General features: G+C 38.6%; 1 protein-coding gene across 5 annotated transcripts in view; it reads left to right on the forward strand.

The window, feature by feature from the left end:
* The window catches only part of Srgap2 (SLIT-ROBO Rho GTPase activating protein 2), a 211,507-nt gene that overhangs the window by 97,586 nt on the left and 93,586 nt on the right, over positions 1-20,335 (forward strand). For all 5 annotated transcript variants that reach the window (XM_038348994.2, XM_038348996.2, XM_038348997.1 and 2 more), the window contains exon 4: positions 6,854-7,016. In XM_038348994.2, the coding sequence (XP_038204922.1) occupies positions 6,854-7,016 (163 nt within the window). The remainder of the gene's footprint in view (positions 1-6,853; positions 7,017-20,335) is intronic.

Consider the following 20,335-nt stretch of genomic DNA (forward strand, 5'->3'; position numbering starts at 1 on the left):
TAGGGGCCTAACTCTTGAAAGTTGCAGTTTACATGCTTGCTTAGAAATGGTCAATAGTAGGATTTAAATCCGGATTGAGAATCTTCCATTTTAGAGTGACCCAAATCATCTACAGTGACTCCTGGATCTTACTGTGCTGTAACAGTTTTCTTTTTAAAATGTCTGCTATGGTTCTTATACAGCAGAAAACATTTTAACTAAAGCCACAGAATAGAGAATGAAGGAACTGAAAGGTCCTTTCACAGAGTGACCGGGTATGGCACAACCCTCTGGTAGGTGCCTCGAGCCAGTCCCAAATTAGAATGGGTGGGATTCAAAACTGTTTTCTGTTCACTTGCCTTTCATGTATAACCACATGCAGTGTGTCAACATGTTTTCTGGCGCCGCTAGTCACCAGCAGCTTTGCTCCCTCTGGGTTCATGGACCCTTGGTATTCCTGTTATGTGTTGTCTTAGAATAGCTCTGTGCTCTGGGGAGCCAAGCATTGTCCATTAACTCTTTCAGCACTAGGTCTTTGTAGACACTAACTCAGGCTTTTTGACTGAAATATAGCCACCACCACAATAAGAAAATGGCTGCCAGTCAAGAGACCTGGGGCCTTGTCTTGTTCCTCCACTATTTGGGTGACCTCAAGATCCCTGAGTATCATTTTTCTCCCATGGAAAATGATAGGTTTGGTTTAGACACTACACCATCTTGAAAGTCTCCTCTACTTCTGAAATTGCATGATTCTATTTTTTGTACCCTCTGGCTTTTCTTCTCTTTACACTTTAAACTTTTTCCCTTTCAAGTCTGGACAAGATTGGGTGCAACAGATTTACTGAACTTGGAATTTCCCTAGAACCAGGTGATACGTTAGTAGTAGCTAAACATATTCCTATTTAGTGCACTGACATAGTCTAAATGTAGCAAACATAATTGATAGTAATATTTAGAAGACCTGAGAAGTTTGAGGTGTGTTTGTCTTTAGGAAAATTACAACTTTATTGGTGCAGTTTTGTGAGTGCAAATTCATTGAGTGGGCTGTCAAGTAGTAATAACAGTTGTTAAAGTAATAAGTGATGGTGATACTGAATCATGGCTGGAGAATACTTCCTGCGAGTAAAGCTTTTACATGAACATCACTTTGATTTAATGTTAACAGGAGCCAGATGATTAGGCATTGGATCTATTGTTTCCATTCATATTTTTAAACAGGAAAAGAAAATGTGAAGCCCGCAGTACATTTGTCACTTAAGATTACCTGGCTATCAAGTGACAGCTGAATCTGGGTCTTAGGGTGCTTTATACAAAATACTTCCTTGTTGGAATAGAGTCATTATTCATCCAAATTCCATAAGGAACTAAACTCAAAATCTGACCTACTAACCTGGAAACGGACTAGAACATTCTTAAACTACCCAGCCCTTTAAAGTTTCACTAATGAAGTATTAACCCAGCTATTAATATGTCTGGGTTTGGAGCACACAAGCCCATGGGGATACATATTCAGTCACTCAGCAGCTACTCAGAGAATAAACATGAGATACAACATATAAGAAGTAGTAATGGTATATGAAGCTGCTCTGAGGACTGTATGGCTTTGTTCCATTTATCTTTGGTTTCAAACTATTTTCCTCATTGTTATCATGAGTTGTATAAAGGGATTCTTTGTCCCAAGAACGTGTTTAGGAAAGGGGGTACCCTTATGGATGCCCTTTTTTACCAATGGGTTGTTAGTACTTGACATATGAAACTCCTTCTGGCTGGAAATTAGTAACTTACTGGCTATATATCAAATTTCTGTACTTGTGTCTGGTGCCTGGAGATGTCTGCTCCTAAAGGGATCATTTGATGATTTGAAATAGTGTGTGAATTTCAGAATGATGCCATTCTATTTTGGTACTTGTAGGTATTTTTTTCTCTAGTGTGAATGACCAGAACTGAACCAGGCAGTGTGTCTCAAACATCTTCCAAGGTTTTGTTTATTTTAAAAATCTGCTAACACATCTGTGATTTTTCTCTATATAGTTGTCATTACTTATAAGGCTTCTGGTGACATCTTAATTAACTAGAGAGGGAAAAACTAAAGATATAATTGTATAATTGTTCACAGATTTTCCTATATAGAACATGTGGATCCAACTGAAAATTCAATAGCAATGATTATAAACTTTTTCAGTTGAGAAGCCAGATGATTTTGTGTCTTTGGTCATTGCTCATATCTTTACTGTATCTTTTTCTTGCTATATTTTAATTCTGTTGACTATTTATTCTTCAGGCTTTTTGATGGGTCACTATATTTTTTGAGTCAGGGTATCATTGTATAGTTCTAGCTAGCCTGGAACTTGGCAGCAATTTTCCTGCCTCTACCCTCCAAATTCTAGGAATGTAGTAATAAACTGTATAGTATTGATCATTGGTTATTTTGGTGTGCCTTGAGAGAGATATGTTTAACGTTCAAATGACAGAAGTTGAGTTCATAATTTATGTTCACCAGTATTTAGATCATAGCTATAGTATACAAGGAGAGTAGGGTAAAGAAGGGGAAGACTCCAGTTCTGCAGAAGTTATAAAGAAGGCTGTGAAAAGACAGACCTTCTAATTTAGTCAAATGAGGGTTTCTCAATGGGCTCTTCTATCTATACACAAACAGCAAGACCAATATAAACAAGATGAGGGTTTCACCCACAAGGACAGTTTAGGAGGAAGAAGCCATGTTTTAGATCTAAGAAATCCACAAATAAGAAACAAGAATGATGAACCTTTTTAAGCCCTAGTCCATAGAACAGGGTTTGGCACATTGTTAACTACTCACTTTTTGTTGAGTGAATGAATGAAATAAAAAGAGATTGGAAACTCAGAAGGAACCAGAAATAAGATGTCAGAAATCTAGGCAAGAGCTTGGGATGGCAGAGATTGGGTTTGGAGTAGACCTCATGTTTGTTCTCAGGGTACCCACTGAACTGTCTTGGATGATGGGAAGAGCCTCCAGCTGTCTCCTCTCCCCTGAGGTCAATGTGCTGTGGAGTGGTTGAAGGGAAGGCAGAGTCTCTGTTGGATCATATTTAGGACCTTGCTTATTTCTCTGTTTTAACCCAAAAGAACTATGGTCTCATATGCACTCAGTAAGTGGTTGCTAAACATTTAGTAGATGTGTAAGACACTATTGGTCCAGTTGTCTACTTCAAAGCAGATTCCTAGTTTGGAAGGAGGGAAAGGAAAGCATGCCTCTCTCCCAAGGTTATAGCTAAGCACAATGGGAGTACTCCAGAGCTACAAGAATCCCATTTGCTCTAGCTCTTTCCCCAAACCTGATTAGTGGGGGCAGTTAGATTGTTTTAAGTAAGGCACGTAGACAGCTTATTGAATCCTTTCTAATCATCTGTCTAGGCAAGTATGTGGCTCTAACTTGAAATTTTGAAAGCTTCTTTCTTCACATAGTGTATATTGGTTTTGCTTTTGGTACTTCTCTGTTCCCGTCTCTGAGCTTTTCTACTCTGATCTCATTGTTGGCAGAGCTGAAGCCACAGCTGTGATAAATCCAGAGAAATGTGCCCACCCCGTCTGCCTGCTTGTCTTTGAAAGGTACCTGCAGGCTGCCACTGTACCACTGTGACACACAACCAGCAGCTACCATTATAGGCAGAATCTTTTTAAGTCAGTTTCTGCCTTGGTGATTTGATTTTTAAATTCTCTCCTCTTTTTTAACACCTTCCCTAGCAAATCCAATCCATCCTCTGGCTTATCTGGGTCAGCAAGGGTCTGATTTTATGCACAGCGCTGTCAGACCACAAATCCGCTGCAGCTTTTCCTCTATCGAGGTTGCCTGTTTCTGTCAGCATCAGCAAAATGCATAATAAAGAAAATAAGCCAGAAAGGCTAATAACACTCATCTGAATAAAATAATCTCTTTGACTGCTTCAGTTCATTTCATTTTAATCAAAGTGCCAGGAGGGAATTTAGGTTTGCATTTTTTATTTATTTTATTTCTTGCATTCAGCTTCTTTCTTATCACTAGTTTGCTGTCAAACCATCACCAAATGAGTTCTTTTATCATGCATATACCTGTTTTTTTAATCTTTCTCATTGGATCCTTAATAACATATACTGAATGATGAATTTAACTCATTCAGAGTTTAGTCTGTCATTGCAGAACTGTTATCTAAAGGTGAGAAATTATATTCTTAGATGCATTGATAATTGCCAGCTTTTTAGAAATTGGCAGGTCTGAGAGGGATTCTGCTATGGGGCTTTGGAAGTTGCTGGTGCTTCTGGGATTCTGGGCTCCCTTTGAATTCTTTGTCAGCCTCAGCACCCAGTACCACTGAGGAGCACAGGACTATTGTTCTACCTTGTCTCTTTGGGAAACTATAGTGGAGTACTGAATCTGCTTCCCTTTTGGTATATCTCTCATGTCTTCCCAGACACATACAGCTGCTTGGTTAATTGCCTGTCACTGTCTTATCCCAACTGTGATTTGCTAAGGGTTATGCACTTTTAGCAGGCTGCTTTCTTGGCTGTGGCCCAGTGCCTGTTGAGGAACATGTTGGAAATGGATGAAAGCTAAGTCTTCATTTGTTTGGAAATGAAAATAATAATATTTCTCACATTTGCATAGTGTTTTGTGTTGCTAAAGTTCTCTTGCATCCGTCATCTCAGCTGATCTACAACAGCCTTGAGAAAAGGCAAATAATAGATTGTGGACAAGCAGGGAACCTCAGTACAGCCATGCAGAAGCTCAAGCCATCCACTAACACCAAACTTATGCTCTGCAGAGCCACAAATGTAGATGTTATTAATTAACTGCCATTGCCGACTGGAGGAGCTTCTGGGAACTTAGCAGTGATCTATTCAGGAGCTCGATGGGGCACTGTCCATTTTGTAGATGAGCTGGTAGAAAATTGATGGGACAAGTGCTGATTTTGTATGTCAGTTTATTGAAACAACCATAGGAAATATGAGGGGTGTGGTAATATATAATGTAGAGATTTTATGATTATGGAGCTGTTTTTTTCTTGGCCATTTTAGAAATCCTTCTAGCCATCTGTTGTTAAGTGTTTCAGCATCCATAGATTTAATCTGTATTGAGGAAGAAAAATTGGGCTTGTGTCTTCAAATTAATGTTCATGATTCAGTTCCATGGGTTTATCTTGTCCAGTATGTTTGTGGGATAATCCCTTCTGTAGGTGCACACTGGCTTATGACTTTCTGGGTTTCCTTTCTTTTGATTAGTTATCTCTTCTGCAACATAGTGTGGTATTTTCTTGATCTTCCTGAATTTTTTTTTTAAAATAAGACAAATACTTTTGGATATTTTGTCTACTTTTTAGGGATTAATATTTAAAGAGATTTACGGCTGTGTTCAGTACATTCCTAAGGGATGCATACCCCTTTCTTTAGATGTCCTGGCATTATACAGCCTGAGACTGGGGGTGGGGTGGGGATGAAGAACAGGGAAAGCAGAGACATTGTACTAACAAATGTTAGATGGAAAAGATATAAAGACAAATTTTAATCTCCTAACCAAATGAAGTTCCCTCAGTTTTATCGACTCCAAATCAAAGAAGCCTGCAAAACTACTAGAGCAGGAAGCCATCCAGCAGAGCCTTCCTGTGCTCCCTCCCAGTAGAGCTTCCTGCTCTGTAGGGCCTTGCTATACCGCTATGGAAAAATGTCTCATTGACTTGCTTATTTTCCAAACTGAAGTGTGTTGCAGCTCACCTTTTGACTAGTTGTGGGATTTAAACAGCAATGTAAAGGGCGCCGTAAATGAATCCTACTTCTCTTTTCTCTCCTAAAAGAAACCCAACTTCAAGGTGTATAGCTATCTATCCGTTCAGATTAGTACTACAGACAGAGCAGGTAACTGATATGCTTTGGGAATCATGTTTTCATTTGAATAAAGACTTAGAACTTTATGGCTCTACCAAAGCATGAATGTTAGGAATACATGTATTTAAATACAGTTGTTTTCTTATTTATATGGGGACTTGAGATAATGGCTTAGTCAATGCTGTCCAAAACAACCCTCTTTATATGTGTTACATGGAACTAGAGAGTCTTCTGTGAATTTTTTCATGGCAGATCTTCAACGTTGTTTCTATGGAATCCTATTGTGGGCAAACTTGTAGAGGTTTTAGTCTGTAGTATTTATATTTATTTATAATCCATAGATTTTGTCTCTGATAAGATAATTTTTAAAATTATTTTTAATTATGTATATGTATACACATGTGGGTTTATATACATGAGTGCAGTGCCCATGGATGTGAGAAGAGGGATCCGATCCCCTGGAGTCCGAGCTAGGAGTGGTTGTGAGCTACCTGTTGTGGGCCTTAGGAACTGAACCCAGGTCTTCCGCATGAGCAGCCAGTCCCTTAACTACTGAGCCATCCCTCCAGCCCCTCTGATAGAGAAACTCTTTAACTTTGATGACCAGATGACCTAACTCTAAGATGTGCACTGAGGAGGGACAGTCTGATGCCTTCTAGTCAGACAATACAGAACTGTGGACTCTGACTTCCCCTTGCTCTTTATTGATGCGAGAGAATGACAGTTCCTGTGAGCTTCAGTTTTCTAATCATTAAAATGAATTGGCTTATACCCCTTAAGGCTCATTCCTGCAGCGACCCTCTTCCTCCAGCTAAGCTCAACCTCCCCAAATAGTAGCTAGGGTACAGAAAGTACAAAAATATATGTGCCTGGGGCAGGGAGCATTTCCCATTCAAATCATAGCAGTAGGCTTTAGGGAAGATAGCTTTGTTTCTGCTTCTGCTTTGATTACTGTGATTTTTGTCATATGTACTATCATCATAGCTGCTGGCCCTGCCTGCTTACTAATACTTAATTTTTTTCTTCCATTTCTCTGCAGGAAAGACCAGAATGTCCTCTCTCCAGTAAACTGCTGGAACCTCCTTTTAAACCAGGTGAAGCGGGAGAGCAGGGATCATACCACCCTGAGTGACATCTACCTGAATAATATAATACCTCGATTTGTTCAAGTCAGCGAGGACTCAGGAAGACTCTTTAAAAAGGTATATGGATATATGTCCCTAGTCACAAAGGTTCTTGGCTGGAGCAGTGGCATGGCTTTGTAAATAAGAGAAAGAATATTTTCTTTCACTTAGCAGGTTTTCCACTAACCATTCTATACCACATAGTCTTAAAGAAAAAGAATATTTGAAGTGGCAGATGTTTTAACGTTCTAAGCTGAATTGATAATCCTGGGAAAACACAGTTGTGGATCAGCACCATTAACCATAAGCTTTATGTATTGATACTGTTCTGCGAGCTTCCTTTGTGCTTTGCAAAACTCTTGGGACCTAGAGATCTTTAGTGTTGTGTCATGTTTTCCTCATCTAGTTCCCTTACCAATTCCTATATGTTTATATTTTGAATTTAGTTTTCTTTCTAACTTCTGTCTTAGTCAGTTGGACTCCAAGATTTGGTTATTCTCAGCATGGACACCTTACTGCTTTCTGAAACTTGATTGTTACTTAATTTATTGCATATACATTGAGAAATTTGACCAAAGAAAAGCTGAAAATAATTGTCATAAACTTAAGACCTTTTTGTCAAATACCCCTTTTCCTATTACTACTGGAACTAGCCTCTTGGGGACTCAGGAACCCCCTTTCTTAAGCTCTCAGTGGAGTCATTCTTTCATGAGCCTTGGTTGTGAATGCTAGCGGAGAGCCTGAGTACTGTACAGAGTAGTAGTCTTAATCAGTGCTGTATCGCTGTGAAAAGACACCATGACCACAGCGGCTTTCATGAAAAAGAATTTAATTGGAGCTTGCTTATAGCTTCAGAGATTTAGTCCATTTTCATCTGGTGGAGAGCATGGTGCCACACAGGTAGACAGGTGCTGGTGAAGTAACTGAGAGGCCTACATCCAAACCCACAGACAGCAGGAAAATAAAGAGTCTAGGACTGACTTGGTCTTTTAAAACCATGAAGCCCACCTCCAATGACATACTTCCTCCAAAAAGGCCAAATCTATTCCAACAATCCGCTCAAGTAGTGCCACTCCCTAATGGCCAAGCATGCAAATCTATGAGCTTCTGGGGGCCATTCTTATTCAAATCATCACATATACCATTTCTGACATTCCCCATAGAATTTCCAGAAAATGAATGTCACAGGGAGAGGATATATACAGCTATTTATTTGCTGACTTCTAGATGACAACACCCAGTATTAAGATTAGAGGCTAAGTGAGAAAATAGTTTAATAATCAGAATTGTTATTGATGTGGTTGTAGCTCTTAATCAATTTCCTAGTTTTTAACATTGGACAGTGTTTCAGGTTTGATTAGACTTGGAAGTAGTACAGGATTTCTTCCATTTTTACAGGCCTGAACAAAAGACTTGAGTTCTATTCTGTATTTAACTGCATCTATGAAGAGGCAGTCTCTGTGTTTAGAGGTGGGGTATTGAGGATGTAACATCTGAAAAAGAGGGAATGATAACTCCTGTCAACACTCACTGACAGTCTGTTGTGACCCTGCTGTTTGGGACACTTAGTGTCATCTCTGTGGTTTCCAGCATCTGTTCTACCTTACTTATTGCTAATCTGAAATTCTCTGTAACACACAGTAATGTATGTCCCTGTGACTGAAATAACTTTTTTAGATGGACAGAAATAACTTTTTTAGATGGAGTCTCAGCTGTAATCTCTTTTGCTCTTTGTGACCTTGACACCTGTTTAGACTATCTTTTTTTGAGACAGGGTTTCTTCTGTGTGATAGTCCTATCTGTCCTGGAACTAGCTCTTGTAAACCAGGCTGGCCTCGAACTCACAGAGATCTGCCTGCTCTGCCTCCTGAGTGCTGGGATTAAAGGTGTGCACCACCACCCCCCAGCTTGCTTAGATTGTCTTAAACAGCCCTGCAAAACTGGTGTTTCTGCCTCCATTTTCTCTGTTCATCTGAGAACAGTACTTCCATGAGAGGTGTTTGCCTAACTCAATTTCAGGCAGTCTGTTGGCTTCCTTTTCTTCTAGTTTTGGAGTATATTAGTTCCTTTTCTGTTGTGATGAAACAATATGGCGAAAGGCACCTTATAGAAAGAAGGGCTTATTGGACACATGGTTGTAGAGCATAAGAGTCCGTCATGGTAGAGAAGCATGGCAGTAGACATCAGGCATGGTGGCAGGAGCAGGGAGCTGAGAACTCACATCTCTCATGCAAGTGTGAAGCAGAGATTAAACTGGAAGTGGAGTGAGGCTTTGCTCTCAAAGCACGCCCCAATGACTAGTTCCTCCAGCAAGGCTGCAGCACCTGAACATCCCAAAATTCATCAACAGCTAGGGATCAAGTGCTCAAATGTCCAAGACTATGGGGGACATTCTTCATTACAGAGAGAAATTAGCTGAGAGAGATTTGTAGCCTCTCCACATCTCAGAGAAGTCTGTGGTAGCAATAGCCAGATATCAAAGCTATTAGTATTCCTGGCTCCTCAAGTACCCATCTACATTTCACCAGAGACCTGGGGCATGTTAACCTCTAGAAGGAAAAATCCTTCCATTAATAACATTACTAACCAGGACCTCAGGGTTGACCTCTGTAAGCTGTGCTCTTACATTGATGATGTAAAGAAAAATTCTCAAGATTGTTTATGATACTTCATAGAACAGTGGTTCTCAACATTCCTAATGTTGCACCCTTTTAATATAGTTCTTCGTGTTGTGGTGATCCGAACCATAAAATTATTTTCATTGCTACTTTATAACTGTAATTTTGCTACTGTTAGGAATTGTATTGTAAATATATTTTCTGAAGGTCTTAAATGACCCCTGTGAAAGGTCATTCAACCCTGGGTTGAGAACCACTGTCATAGAAGAAAAACAAACATACGATAAGTTTGTAGCTTAGTACATTTTCACAAACAGAATACACCTATGTAACCAGCTCCCTGATCAGGAATCAAAACATTTCAATATTCCAAAAGACCTATCTTCCTTTCCCAATTCTGGATGCCCTAGGAGCAGCCACAGCACTTGCTTCTAATAGAAAACATTGGTTGTGCGTAGATTCATATTTTGTATGAATAGAATCATGCAGTATTATAGACTTGGCCTGGTTTCTCTTTAAGCATATTATAATTATAATTGTATAAATGCAGATCATAAGACTGTTTCTTGGTTGTAACTTGGTTTCAATATATTATTACTAATTAGAGATATAAATAGGATTATGGAATCACCAGTGTTTATTATTCTAAAAGGTGATCCATCTCTTTTCTCTTCCCCTTGGAGTCCCAGTGAATGCAAAGAAAGTTGGCTAGTAGATAAGAAAAGACTCATTCTGTTTGAATTGGGTGAGAGCCTTTCTGCTTTCTAGTTCTAGGCAAAAACACATTCTTCAAATCCCAGTTTTCTGCTGTCTTGTGTAGAGTCTATTGCACCTGAAGAATTAGACCTCCATTGATAAAGACAGAAATCAAATAAGAGACCATCTTTTCTATTTTATGATGCTTTGTGCTTCATAAAAGAAGAATAAGATCAGAGACCTTATCCAAGGGACCTTTTTCATGCTGGATCTGCTGCTAACTTTAAGAAACTGAGCTCAAGACCTGAACTTCATTATATGTTTCAGTTCTCTAAAGATAGAAACAACACCCCCCCCCCGAAAAAAAAACAATTTGGGTTATAGATCTTCATGGTACCTCTGTCCTACACTATAGATTTCTTCTGAAAGGCTATAGACTCTGAGATAAAGACAAATACATGTGGAGTGTGAGTATAGAGCGAGCTGTTTTATGCAGTAGAAAGGCCACATTTGTTGCTGAAAGACGCATCATTTCAGAGGCTCTTATAGTGACCAGCAACCAAGATGTAGCACAGTGGAATCGTAGCATAGTGTCTTTTGTTTTACCAGTAAATTTGTATCTAGTAGCAAAAATAAAATCAATTAAATTTGTATCTAGTAGCAAAAATAAAATCAGTTTCTTCACAGACACTGGCTTCAGTAAAGGTACTTTTATTTCTGATTTTACTGAGGATGGCTGTTTTAATGCTAGTCTATAAAATGAAGTGATAAAGAAAAATCGTCTATATGTGCCAAGTATTATGCTAAACATTTTCACATATATTATCACCTTTAATTCTTACAATGTATTTGCAGTTATTATTATTATCTCTTTATAAAAGAGGAAACGAAGGCTTAAAGACATTAAGCAAAAGATGCATTGAGGCTGGTAATTTAGTCCTATCATCTGGATCTAGAAGCTAGAGCTTTCATCTACACGTTCTCTCAGGAAGCTGTAGCTATGGTGTGCAAGGAAGAGGCCTTACTCTTTGCCATTGGATCTAGAAAGTCATCTAGAAAGTAGGACTAACATTTTCTTTTGTACACAAACCTCCCAAAAACATTAACTCTGTTGTTACTTTTACGTGACGTGGGCTAGCAGTTTAGAGTTGTCATGAAATAGGCAGCATGTTTCCCCCCCTCCCCCAGGTATAGATTTGCTAGGAAGAAGGGAAACAAAGGCTCATCAGATATGAGGTACAGAGAAAAATCAGGCTCATAGCTAATTCAACTGGTTTGGGTTGTCAATTTGGCTACACAATTGGCCCCTCTATGCTGCTGACCCCTCTTAAGGATACTCCCTGCTGACCCTCTGGTTTGTGGTTATACCTACTGGGACATGCTATATATTTTGCATGAAGCTGTGTTGGAGATTCCTTTATGCTAAATATAACATCTGGAAAGTAGCCTCCTGTCCACAGCTAAGAAACAGAGCCACTTTGTCTAGGATTCTAGGGAAACTTTAATCTATTTGGTGCTTCTGACATCTCCTCAATTGAATGAAAGCTAAGTCTGTCTGACCTCTGTTGGAAGCAAAGTTTGAACAAATATTATTACTACCACCTTAGTTTATTTAAAATGGTAGCTTCAAAAATGGTGACTCTCACCCCCACATGGAAGAGTAATAATTTTTCCCATTTTATCAGTATGTAGATTCACTGTTTCCCTCAGAGGGAAGGGACAATTTTGTTGGCTTCCTTCTTCCACCTTGTGGGTGACATGTAAAACACCTCTGGCTCTGCTTTTTTTCCAGCTCATTTATTCTGGCTCTTGACAGACAATTAAGCTTGGAAGCTGGTCACTTCAGAAAAGATGTCCTATGGAACTTGATTGTACCCTTGTTTTTCCAGTTAACTATATTCTTAATTTGCTTTTAGTGCTCTAATTTTCTCTGGCAGAAACTCAGGTTAAATTTAAAAAGCTAGGTCACATTCCCCACAGACTAGTAGTTCTCAACTTTGCCTGTGCATAAAAGCTACTTGGGAATTTTAAGAAAATCTTTGTGACCTTGAATAGAAAATGGTATCTTAGAATATTCAAAAGCATGAGGTGTAAGAGGAAAAAAAATGATAAGTCAGACTTCATCGAGTCCTGAACTTTTTGAAAAGATACTTTAAAGAAAGCAAAAAGCCACCAACTGGAAGAAAATGCTGAAACTGAATAATTTATTCAGAATTGAGGTTTATTTTTTTGATAGTTATGGAGACAAAATTCACAGGGGATTGCCTCTGGCAAGGGCCTCCTTCTTACAGTGTCATAGCATGGTGAGAGCATGACATTGAGGATGGAGCAGAGAGAAAGAGAGAGGTTGGTTATTTCCACCCTTTTATTAGAAACTTAATCTTGAAATAACAAACCCACTCCCATGATAAAGATACTGATCCATTAACCTAATCACCTCTCACCATTACAACATTGAGGATTAAGCACATGAACTTTAAGGGGCACATTCAAATCATAGCAGCATACATAGGACAAAGGCTTGTATCAGACTGGAGAATAAAAAACTTAAAATTCAGTAATAAAAAGACACTCTACCTAAAGTTTTTTAAGTAGGGAAAACATCTTAGTAAACAATTTTCTAATAAGATATATAAATGACCATCAGCATATGAAAAGATGTTCAGTGTTATCCATCATCAGGTGTATACACATTAGAGTATTGAGGACATATGCACATATGCTATCAATTCCCTAAAGTGCTTAAAATGAAAAGTTGACAATATGAAGTATTGTTGAAAATGTGTAGAAATCTTGCATTGCTTTTAAGAGTATGAAATAATAATCACTTTGGAAAATAGTTTGATAACTCCTCAAACATTATATACTCACCAACTTGATTTGGCATTTTTAGATATTTCTAATCATTTATTCAAGAGAAATAAAGGCATATGTTTGCACCAATCCTGTACCTGGATATTCATAACAGCTTCTGATTAAATTAAGGATTTTATGATGAGGAGTGTATACTTGAGTGTCCAGGTGACTCTAAATGTAGTTGGAAGTGTTCTTTTGAGAGCAGATTGCAGTTAGAAGAGAAGGGGGCCATGTGATAAAGAGTCGCAGAGAGAAAATGCTGTGCCAGTGGTTTAGCGTGTGGGAGCAGATTATGGGCTAGGTGCTAGAGAATGCAAAGACACAAATTCTTCCCGAGAGCCATAAGCAGAAGGAACCTGCTGGCACAGTGCTCTAGTTACAAGAGAATCACTACAGCTGGTCAGACTTTTAGACAGCAACTCTCTTGGTTCAGTTTTCAATTGCTGTGATGAATAAAGCACCAAACCAAACATAACTCAGAGGCATGGGAAGGGAAGTGAGAGCAGGAACCTGGAGGCAGGAACTGATGCAGAAACCATGGAGGAATGTTGCTTATTTACTGACTTTTGCTCCTTGTAGCTTGCTCAGACTTCTTTCCTGTACAGTCCAGAACTACCTGCCCAAAGGTGGTACCACCTACAGTGAGCTGGACCATTCCATATTTTAAAAAGTCAGTCATGGTGGTGCATGCCTTTAATCCCAGCACTCAGAAGGCAAAGCGGGCAGATCTCTGAGTTCCAAGACAGTCAGGGCTGTTTCACAGAGAAACCCTGTTGAGGAGTGGGGGTGAGAGGGGAGAGAGCAGAGAACAGAGAGAAAAGAGAAAAAAACACCCCTACAGGTTTCTCTGCAGGCTAGTCTGGTAAGGGTATTTTCTCTTGAGGTTCCCCCCTCTCAGATGACTCTTGTTTATGTCAAGTTCACATAAAATTAGCTAACACATCAAAGAAATAGGGTTGGTAATAAAAGAGATTTAAAATTAAAAGCAGTATATGTTGCCCTTTGGATGGGTAATTAACTTTCTATGTATGCTGAGCGAAGATGATTATACTATAAGAAGCATTTTTTTTTTTTTTTTTTGGTTTTTCGAGACAGGGTTTCTCTGCAGCTTTTTTGGAGCCTGTCCTGGAACTAGCTCTTGTAGACCAGGCTGGCCTCGAACTCACAGAGATCCGCCTGCCTCTGCCTCCCGAGTGCTGGGATTAAAGGTGTGCGCCACCACCGCCCGGCTCAAGAAGCGTATTCTATAGTGTTATTATCATAAATAGTAATAGGAGAAGAACTGACCCATATTTGTATATGCATTGATCAATGTCTCTGGCAGGTATAGCTGGCCTTCTGTATCTACATTTTTAACTGCAGGCTAAAAATATTTGGGAAAAGCGAGCATGTATATTGTAACATGTGTAAGTTTTTTCTCTTGCCATTATTTTCCTAAATCGTGTAACAAGTACTTACATAGCATTTACATTATGTCAGGTTAATGTAAGTCCTCTGGGAATGATTTACAGTATAAAGGAGATATAAATGCAAGTAGGTTGTATACAAATACTTTGCTACTGTGTAAGAGACTTGAGCATTATTGGATTTTGTTATCCTCAGGGGTTCAATAAACCAGTGCCCTGAAGACACTAAGGTATGACTATGCTATTGATTGATTGAATGAATGGGAAAATAATAGTTTCTAAATGTTATGGCCCTGTATTCTGCCTCTTTGAGAAAGGGTTTAACTTGGAGATGTCTTTGGAAGAATATATGAGTGATTTAGTCTTCCTGCATCCTCCCCCATCACCTGTCCTCCACTGAACTCAGGATCTGTTAGTGATGGAATTTCTTCCTCATTATAACATGGTCACTAAGAGCACTTTATGATGTTTTGTAGACAGCTATTCCAGTTATAGTTTATCCTCTTGGTAGCAAACACACACACACACACACACACACACACACACACACACACACACACACACACACACCAAACAAGCAGAAAAAAACAGAATTTGTTTTGATTTCTTGAAACTTTATTCTCTCATTTCTGATGAAGAGATTGTCTTTGGAGAAACAAATAGGATACGAAGCTGAATTATTTGTGTAGAGTAGGGAGTGGAATGCTCCTGGGTGCTTCAGAGGTGAGACTGCTAATAAAGGGGTCAGGTTTGCCACCAAAGCCAACACACAGGAATCTTTAGCCACGGCTGTTCATGGCTTTGTTTTCTGTGGCACTGAGCAGCATCTGTCTGTGTGCTGCCCTGGAGGTATCTCTCTGGGTGTCCAGGATTATTTTAGATTTAGGCAGCTGAAGTTTTTTGCTTAGGTGAGCTTATATGTTTGCCTTTTTGATGTTTTAACTCTTTTGTATCTAGCTTCTCTTTCTTAAGGAGCTCACAGTGCTAAATATAAAATTTTCCAAGATATAGTGGTAAATCAGTTTCTAGAAACTGAAAGAATAAGAGAATTTGAAGAAGCACAATAAGGGGTACAGGGTGTGGATAGTAGAAAACAAGTGTCTAAGTACAGTTTAATTAGAAAACCTTGCAGTCACTGAATACATCAGTTACTGCTGGAAACAGACTACTGGAAACCAGCTTGAACCAGGTCAGTAGGGTGATTTGCCCTGGGGTTGTTAAGGCATTTCATCTCCCTTAGGACTCCACAAGCTTTCCATAAAGTGGTGATGCTCAGTACTGCCAACTCCTTTTCATTCAGTGGTGGCATTTTTGCCACTCCGTAGAGTAAATGGGTATTTGCTGTAATTCTTTTGTCTTCTCATGGAAGTATTTAATACTTCAAGAATACATATTATAAAGCATATAGCTCAGTAAACTTTTACAAACACCTCTTTTGCCCCATTCCAGTCATTAACTCCTGAAGGGCTGACTTATGACAAAATAAAAGCGTTTGCCTCTTCATTAGTGCAAAGGACATCTTCAGTGCTATTCTTTCAACAATTTAAATGTTCCTTCTTTTTTGGTCTCCTGGTTACTACAATTTATACAGTAGGTATGCTTATCTTCTCTAAGTGTTAAATTTTGGTAGAAGGCAGTTAAATTAACCAGTTAATTACTTTAAACTTGTGGGAACTTGGTTTTCTGTTTTCCTGTGGTAGGTGTATTTTGCTTTTATTCTTAGTCCTGGGACATATCTGTAAATTTAATGCATGGCCTTTCTTGGGTTTCTGAAGCAAACCCAAGGTGTTTATTAAGGCCCTCCAACTTGTCAGGTTTTCAGTTTTACAGTTTCTCTCAGTATCCCTCTACAATGGGCAGTCCCTGAGATGAACACCCTTCCCAGTTTGCCTGGAACTGAGCAGCTTCTGAGACTGGACCTTCTAAATTTAACTGTTCTGCTCCTGATGGCATTTGGGTAGGTTTTACTTTAAAACTGGTATTATTAATATTGGTATGAACATTATACTGTATTTTTTTTTCTTCCTCATATATAGCTAAGAAGTTGAAATTCTCATTGGTAAAATACTCTTGTAAGACCAGGATGAAATAACATTGAAATCTGAACTCCCATGCCATTTCTCCTACAACATAGTGCCACTCTAAGTTTCAGAGTTTATAGTCAATAACTTTAAAATCAGGTTGTTGTACCTGATCACAAGCCAGGCTTTCAGGGATGAATCTACACCAGAGCCTGCTGTTCACTCTCTTCTCTCACTGCTTTAGTTTCTGTTTTTCTTCCCCCTTTCCTGTTCCTTTTTTGTATCCTTTTCCCTGTAGTCTTATGAGTAATCTTTAAGTTTTATAGTATATGTACATTATAGAAATTTAGAAAAATTAGGAAATTAGACCAGCATTAACTTAATGCCAGTCTCTTTCAGTGACATTAATTTGTTGAAGCAGTTATCCTGTAAAATTTACTGTTGCTTGGCTTCTGCCTATGCATTGGAAGTTGGTTCTAAATACCTAAATGAAGTTTTCTATTACTGTAATAATAATTATTATTATAGTGAGAGGGGGGCACTGAGAATGAGAGGGAGATAGGAGAGAGGGGAGGATCAGAATCTGTCAATCCACTGGCCTGGATGATTATCCGTTACTTGATGTTGAATCACACTAGGGGTTAACTAGACACTCCATAAGCATTCACAATCTAAACCCTCAATTCTGCAGTATCATTTTTTTGTCACATGAAATAAAAAAATTTATAAGATCTTATAAATACATATGATGCTGAGAAAAGGAGAGGTTATTAATATAGCTCACCAGGCACCAAGCAGACACTGGTTTGTAACAGTGTACTAATAGTATGCAAGCCAACTTGGTACCAATATTTTTTTATTACAAGGTTCACAGAAGTAATAAAAATGATTATTATAACTAATACAAAGTGAGTGATAGCTATGTCCAGGGACTTTGCTAAGTATTTGTGTGCAGCTCATTTAATCAACACAACAGGCCTTTGAGGTAAGACTGCTTTTGTCATTTTGTTTATAGATGAGCATAGGCAGAGGGCTTGGGCAATTTCTTCAAGGTTATACATTGGCTAACAGAAGAATTGCGGTTCAAGTTTAAGCAGTCAGTATCCTCGGAGTCATTTCTTCACACCATCATGCTCTGCTGCCTGTGTGCATGAAGGAAGTAGTCATGTGGTCAAGCTGCAGAACCAGTTCTTGTGCAAGGACTAATGGCTTATGGATCCACAGTCATTCATTTTGATGCTGTTATCAGGCTAGGCTTTCTATTGTGTTACTACTCTTCCTGCTCAGCTCGTCCAGAGAGAAGATACACTCTTGATTTCAGTTCCTTTCTTGCAGAACTAGCTTCTTTTGGTTCCCCAATTTATCTTTGTCAGCAATAACCCTTTGATTCTACCAGCATGTCTGGACATGATTTTTATTTAAAATGAAAACAGAACTTAAATTTTTCCTTCTTCTGAAACAGAATCTTCATTTTTTTTATTTATTTTATTTTATTTTATTTTTTGGTTTTCTGAGATAGGGTTTCTTTGTAGCTTTGGAGCCTGCCCTGGAACTAGCTCTTGTCGACCAGGCTGGCCTCGAACTCACAGAGATCCCGCCTGCCTCTGTCTCCTGAGTGCTGGGATTAAAGACATGTGCCACCACCGCTCAGCCAGTTTCTCATTTTTATATCATCTTTGGTAATGACATCTTTCTGGCCCCTGAGTTTTTCCTGTCAGACTCTTCTTTCATTGCCTCTGCCTTCCTTCTTCGCCAAGACAGGGTCTCAGTGTTAAGGCCAAGGTAGGCCTCAAACTTGCTGTGCAGTTCAAGCTGACCTCAAGATTCCCGTGCCTTTGCCACCTAGATGCTAGGATTTCAGGTGTATGCCACTGCTTTATCTTTCTTTCTTTGTTTTCCCTGTGTGCTCTACAAATTATTTGTACAACCAGCTTTCTTCAGTATTTATCCAAGTTAAAATCCAGACATTGATTAATTTTAATTATCTGAACTGAAATTCCAGCTTTGAAAGATCATACCTTAGGAACCTAAAAGCATTCTTCTTCATGGTTTCTGACCCCTTAGTTATCCGAGCAGTTTCTCTTAAATCCCAGGCACAAGAATAATGATATTTTCTGGTTTTTGTTTTTAATTTCATTTTGAAATAGACAAACCAGTCCTGGAGCTTAGTTGTATTTTGTTTGTCAGTTTATTTTCTATTGTATAAGTAGTACGTGTAGCTGGATTCATCTTGTGGGAATTCATTCAGCCAATAGCCTTTTGGATCCTACCCATTCAGGTGTGGTTTGAGGTACTAAAGCACAGACAGAAAGCTTGCTCGCTCTTTTTTTCCCTTTCGCTTGGTGTGAACCTCCTTAATTACACCTGCAGATTCACACCTGTGATCTCAGTCTTCAGGAGGATGCGTATAGGAGGGCTGCCATGAGTTCAGGGGTAATGCAGGCTGTATGGTGAATTGAAGCCAGGCTGAGCTACTTAATAAGACACCAAGAGGAAACAGCAATAAATAGTAATAAATATTTGGAATTGTTATGAACAATTTGGTATATTTTCTTTCAAATTTTTTCTATGTATTTTTGTGGAAAATGAGGATTATATAATGCCCATTTTGTTGTGTGCAAGAAATATATGAGAAAATTTTGCATATTTTATTTAACATCTTTAGTAAACATCTTTTTTCCATATCATTGCAGTCTTTTAAAAACACGAACAAACAAAAAATATCCATCACTTTCTATAACTGTGTAGCATTCTGTTTCCCTTGGTGTCCTCATACATTCTTTTGGTTCTTATATCTCTATTGCCTTGACTCTATTGGACCATGCTCTAATATATGCAGAGGTAATCCCAATTCTATTTGATATCTTCAGGGAGTGACTTGTTTTTAAGGTGATTAGGTAGCCTACAATTTCATTCAGTATTACCCTACTTCTATTTATTCTATTTAATGTAAAGCAAAACATAATTTTTTACTTTTTTTCTTTATTCATTGTTTTCTTTGATCTTAGCTAAGAATGGCTTCAAAGCTTTGCCTAAGACTGGGCCCTGGATAGCTCAGTACAGTTGTTAGTATGCTAAATACTAGTTTCTTGTCTTTACAATGAAGAAATCACTCATATCTTTATTTGTTCTTCCTAAAATGTCACAGGAATTAGTTTAAAAAAACTGGGAAAAATTGCTGTATAGAACTGTTGTGGCCAAATGGTATCTGGGTGTGTTCCTGGAGACTAATGCACATTGCATACCTTCCCCCAGCTGCAGTGGTCTTTGCATCTCTAAGTTAATCTTTTTTTAAACAGCATTGTTATCACATATGTTAGAAAGGAAATAAAGTAGACAAACTAAGAAATCTAATATCTAGCTTTAATCATCTCTTCTCTGAAGTCAGAATAAGCCAGTTCTTTCACCCATAGAAACATCCCATCCATTCCTGTCTTGCCCCTTCCCATGACCTTGTTTCCCTTTTGATGTTCATTTTAAGGGTAGAGAGTAGAAGCACGTGGGGCATTCTCTATTTTGCTACTCTCTGAGTTAGTGGTGTTTTTGAGCCTTGGTGTTTTCAAGGCAAGAAAAATTGCATGGCCTACCTGACCCTTCTTTCATGGACTTCTTAAAATAAATAAGAAATTTTTAAAAAAATGTTGTATTTAAATCCAGAAGCATAATTAACCACTACTAGTTCAATCTGTTCAATTTAGTGGTATTATGTGATTGTCTACAATTGCTCAGTGTTTAGATTGACACTATCAAAATGCTGTAGAGGTCAGAGTCTTTACTTCTCAGCCACATAGCTAGGTCAT

Source organism: Arvicola amphibius, chromosome 12 (genome assembly GCF_903992535.2).
Source record: "Arvicola amphibius chromosome 12, mArvAmp1.2, whole genome shotgun sequence".
In the NCBI taxonomy this organism is placed as follows: Eukaryota; Metazoa; Chordata; class Mammalia; order Rodentia; family Cricetidae; genus Arvicola; species Arvicola amphibius.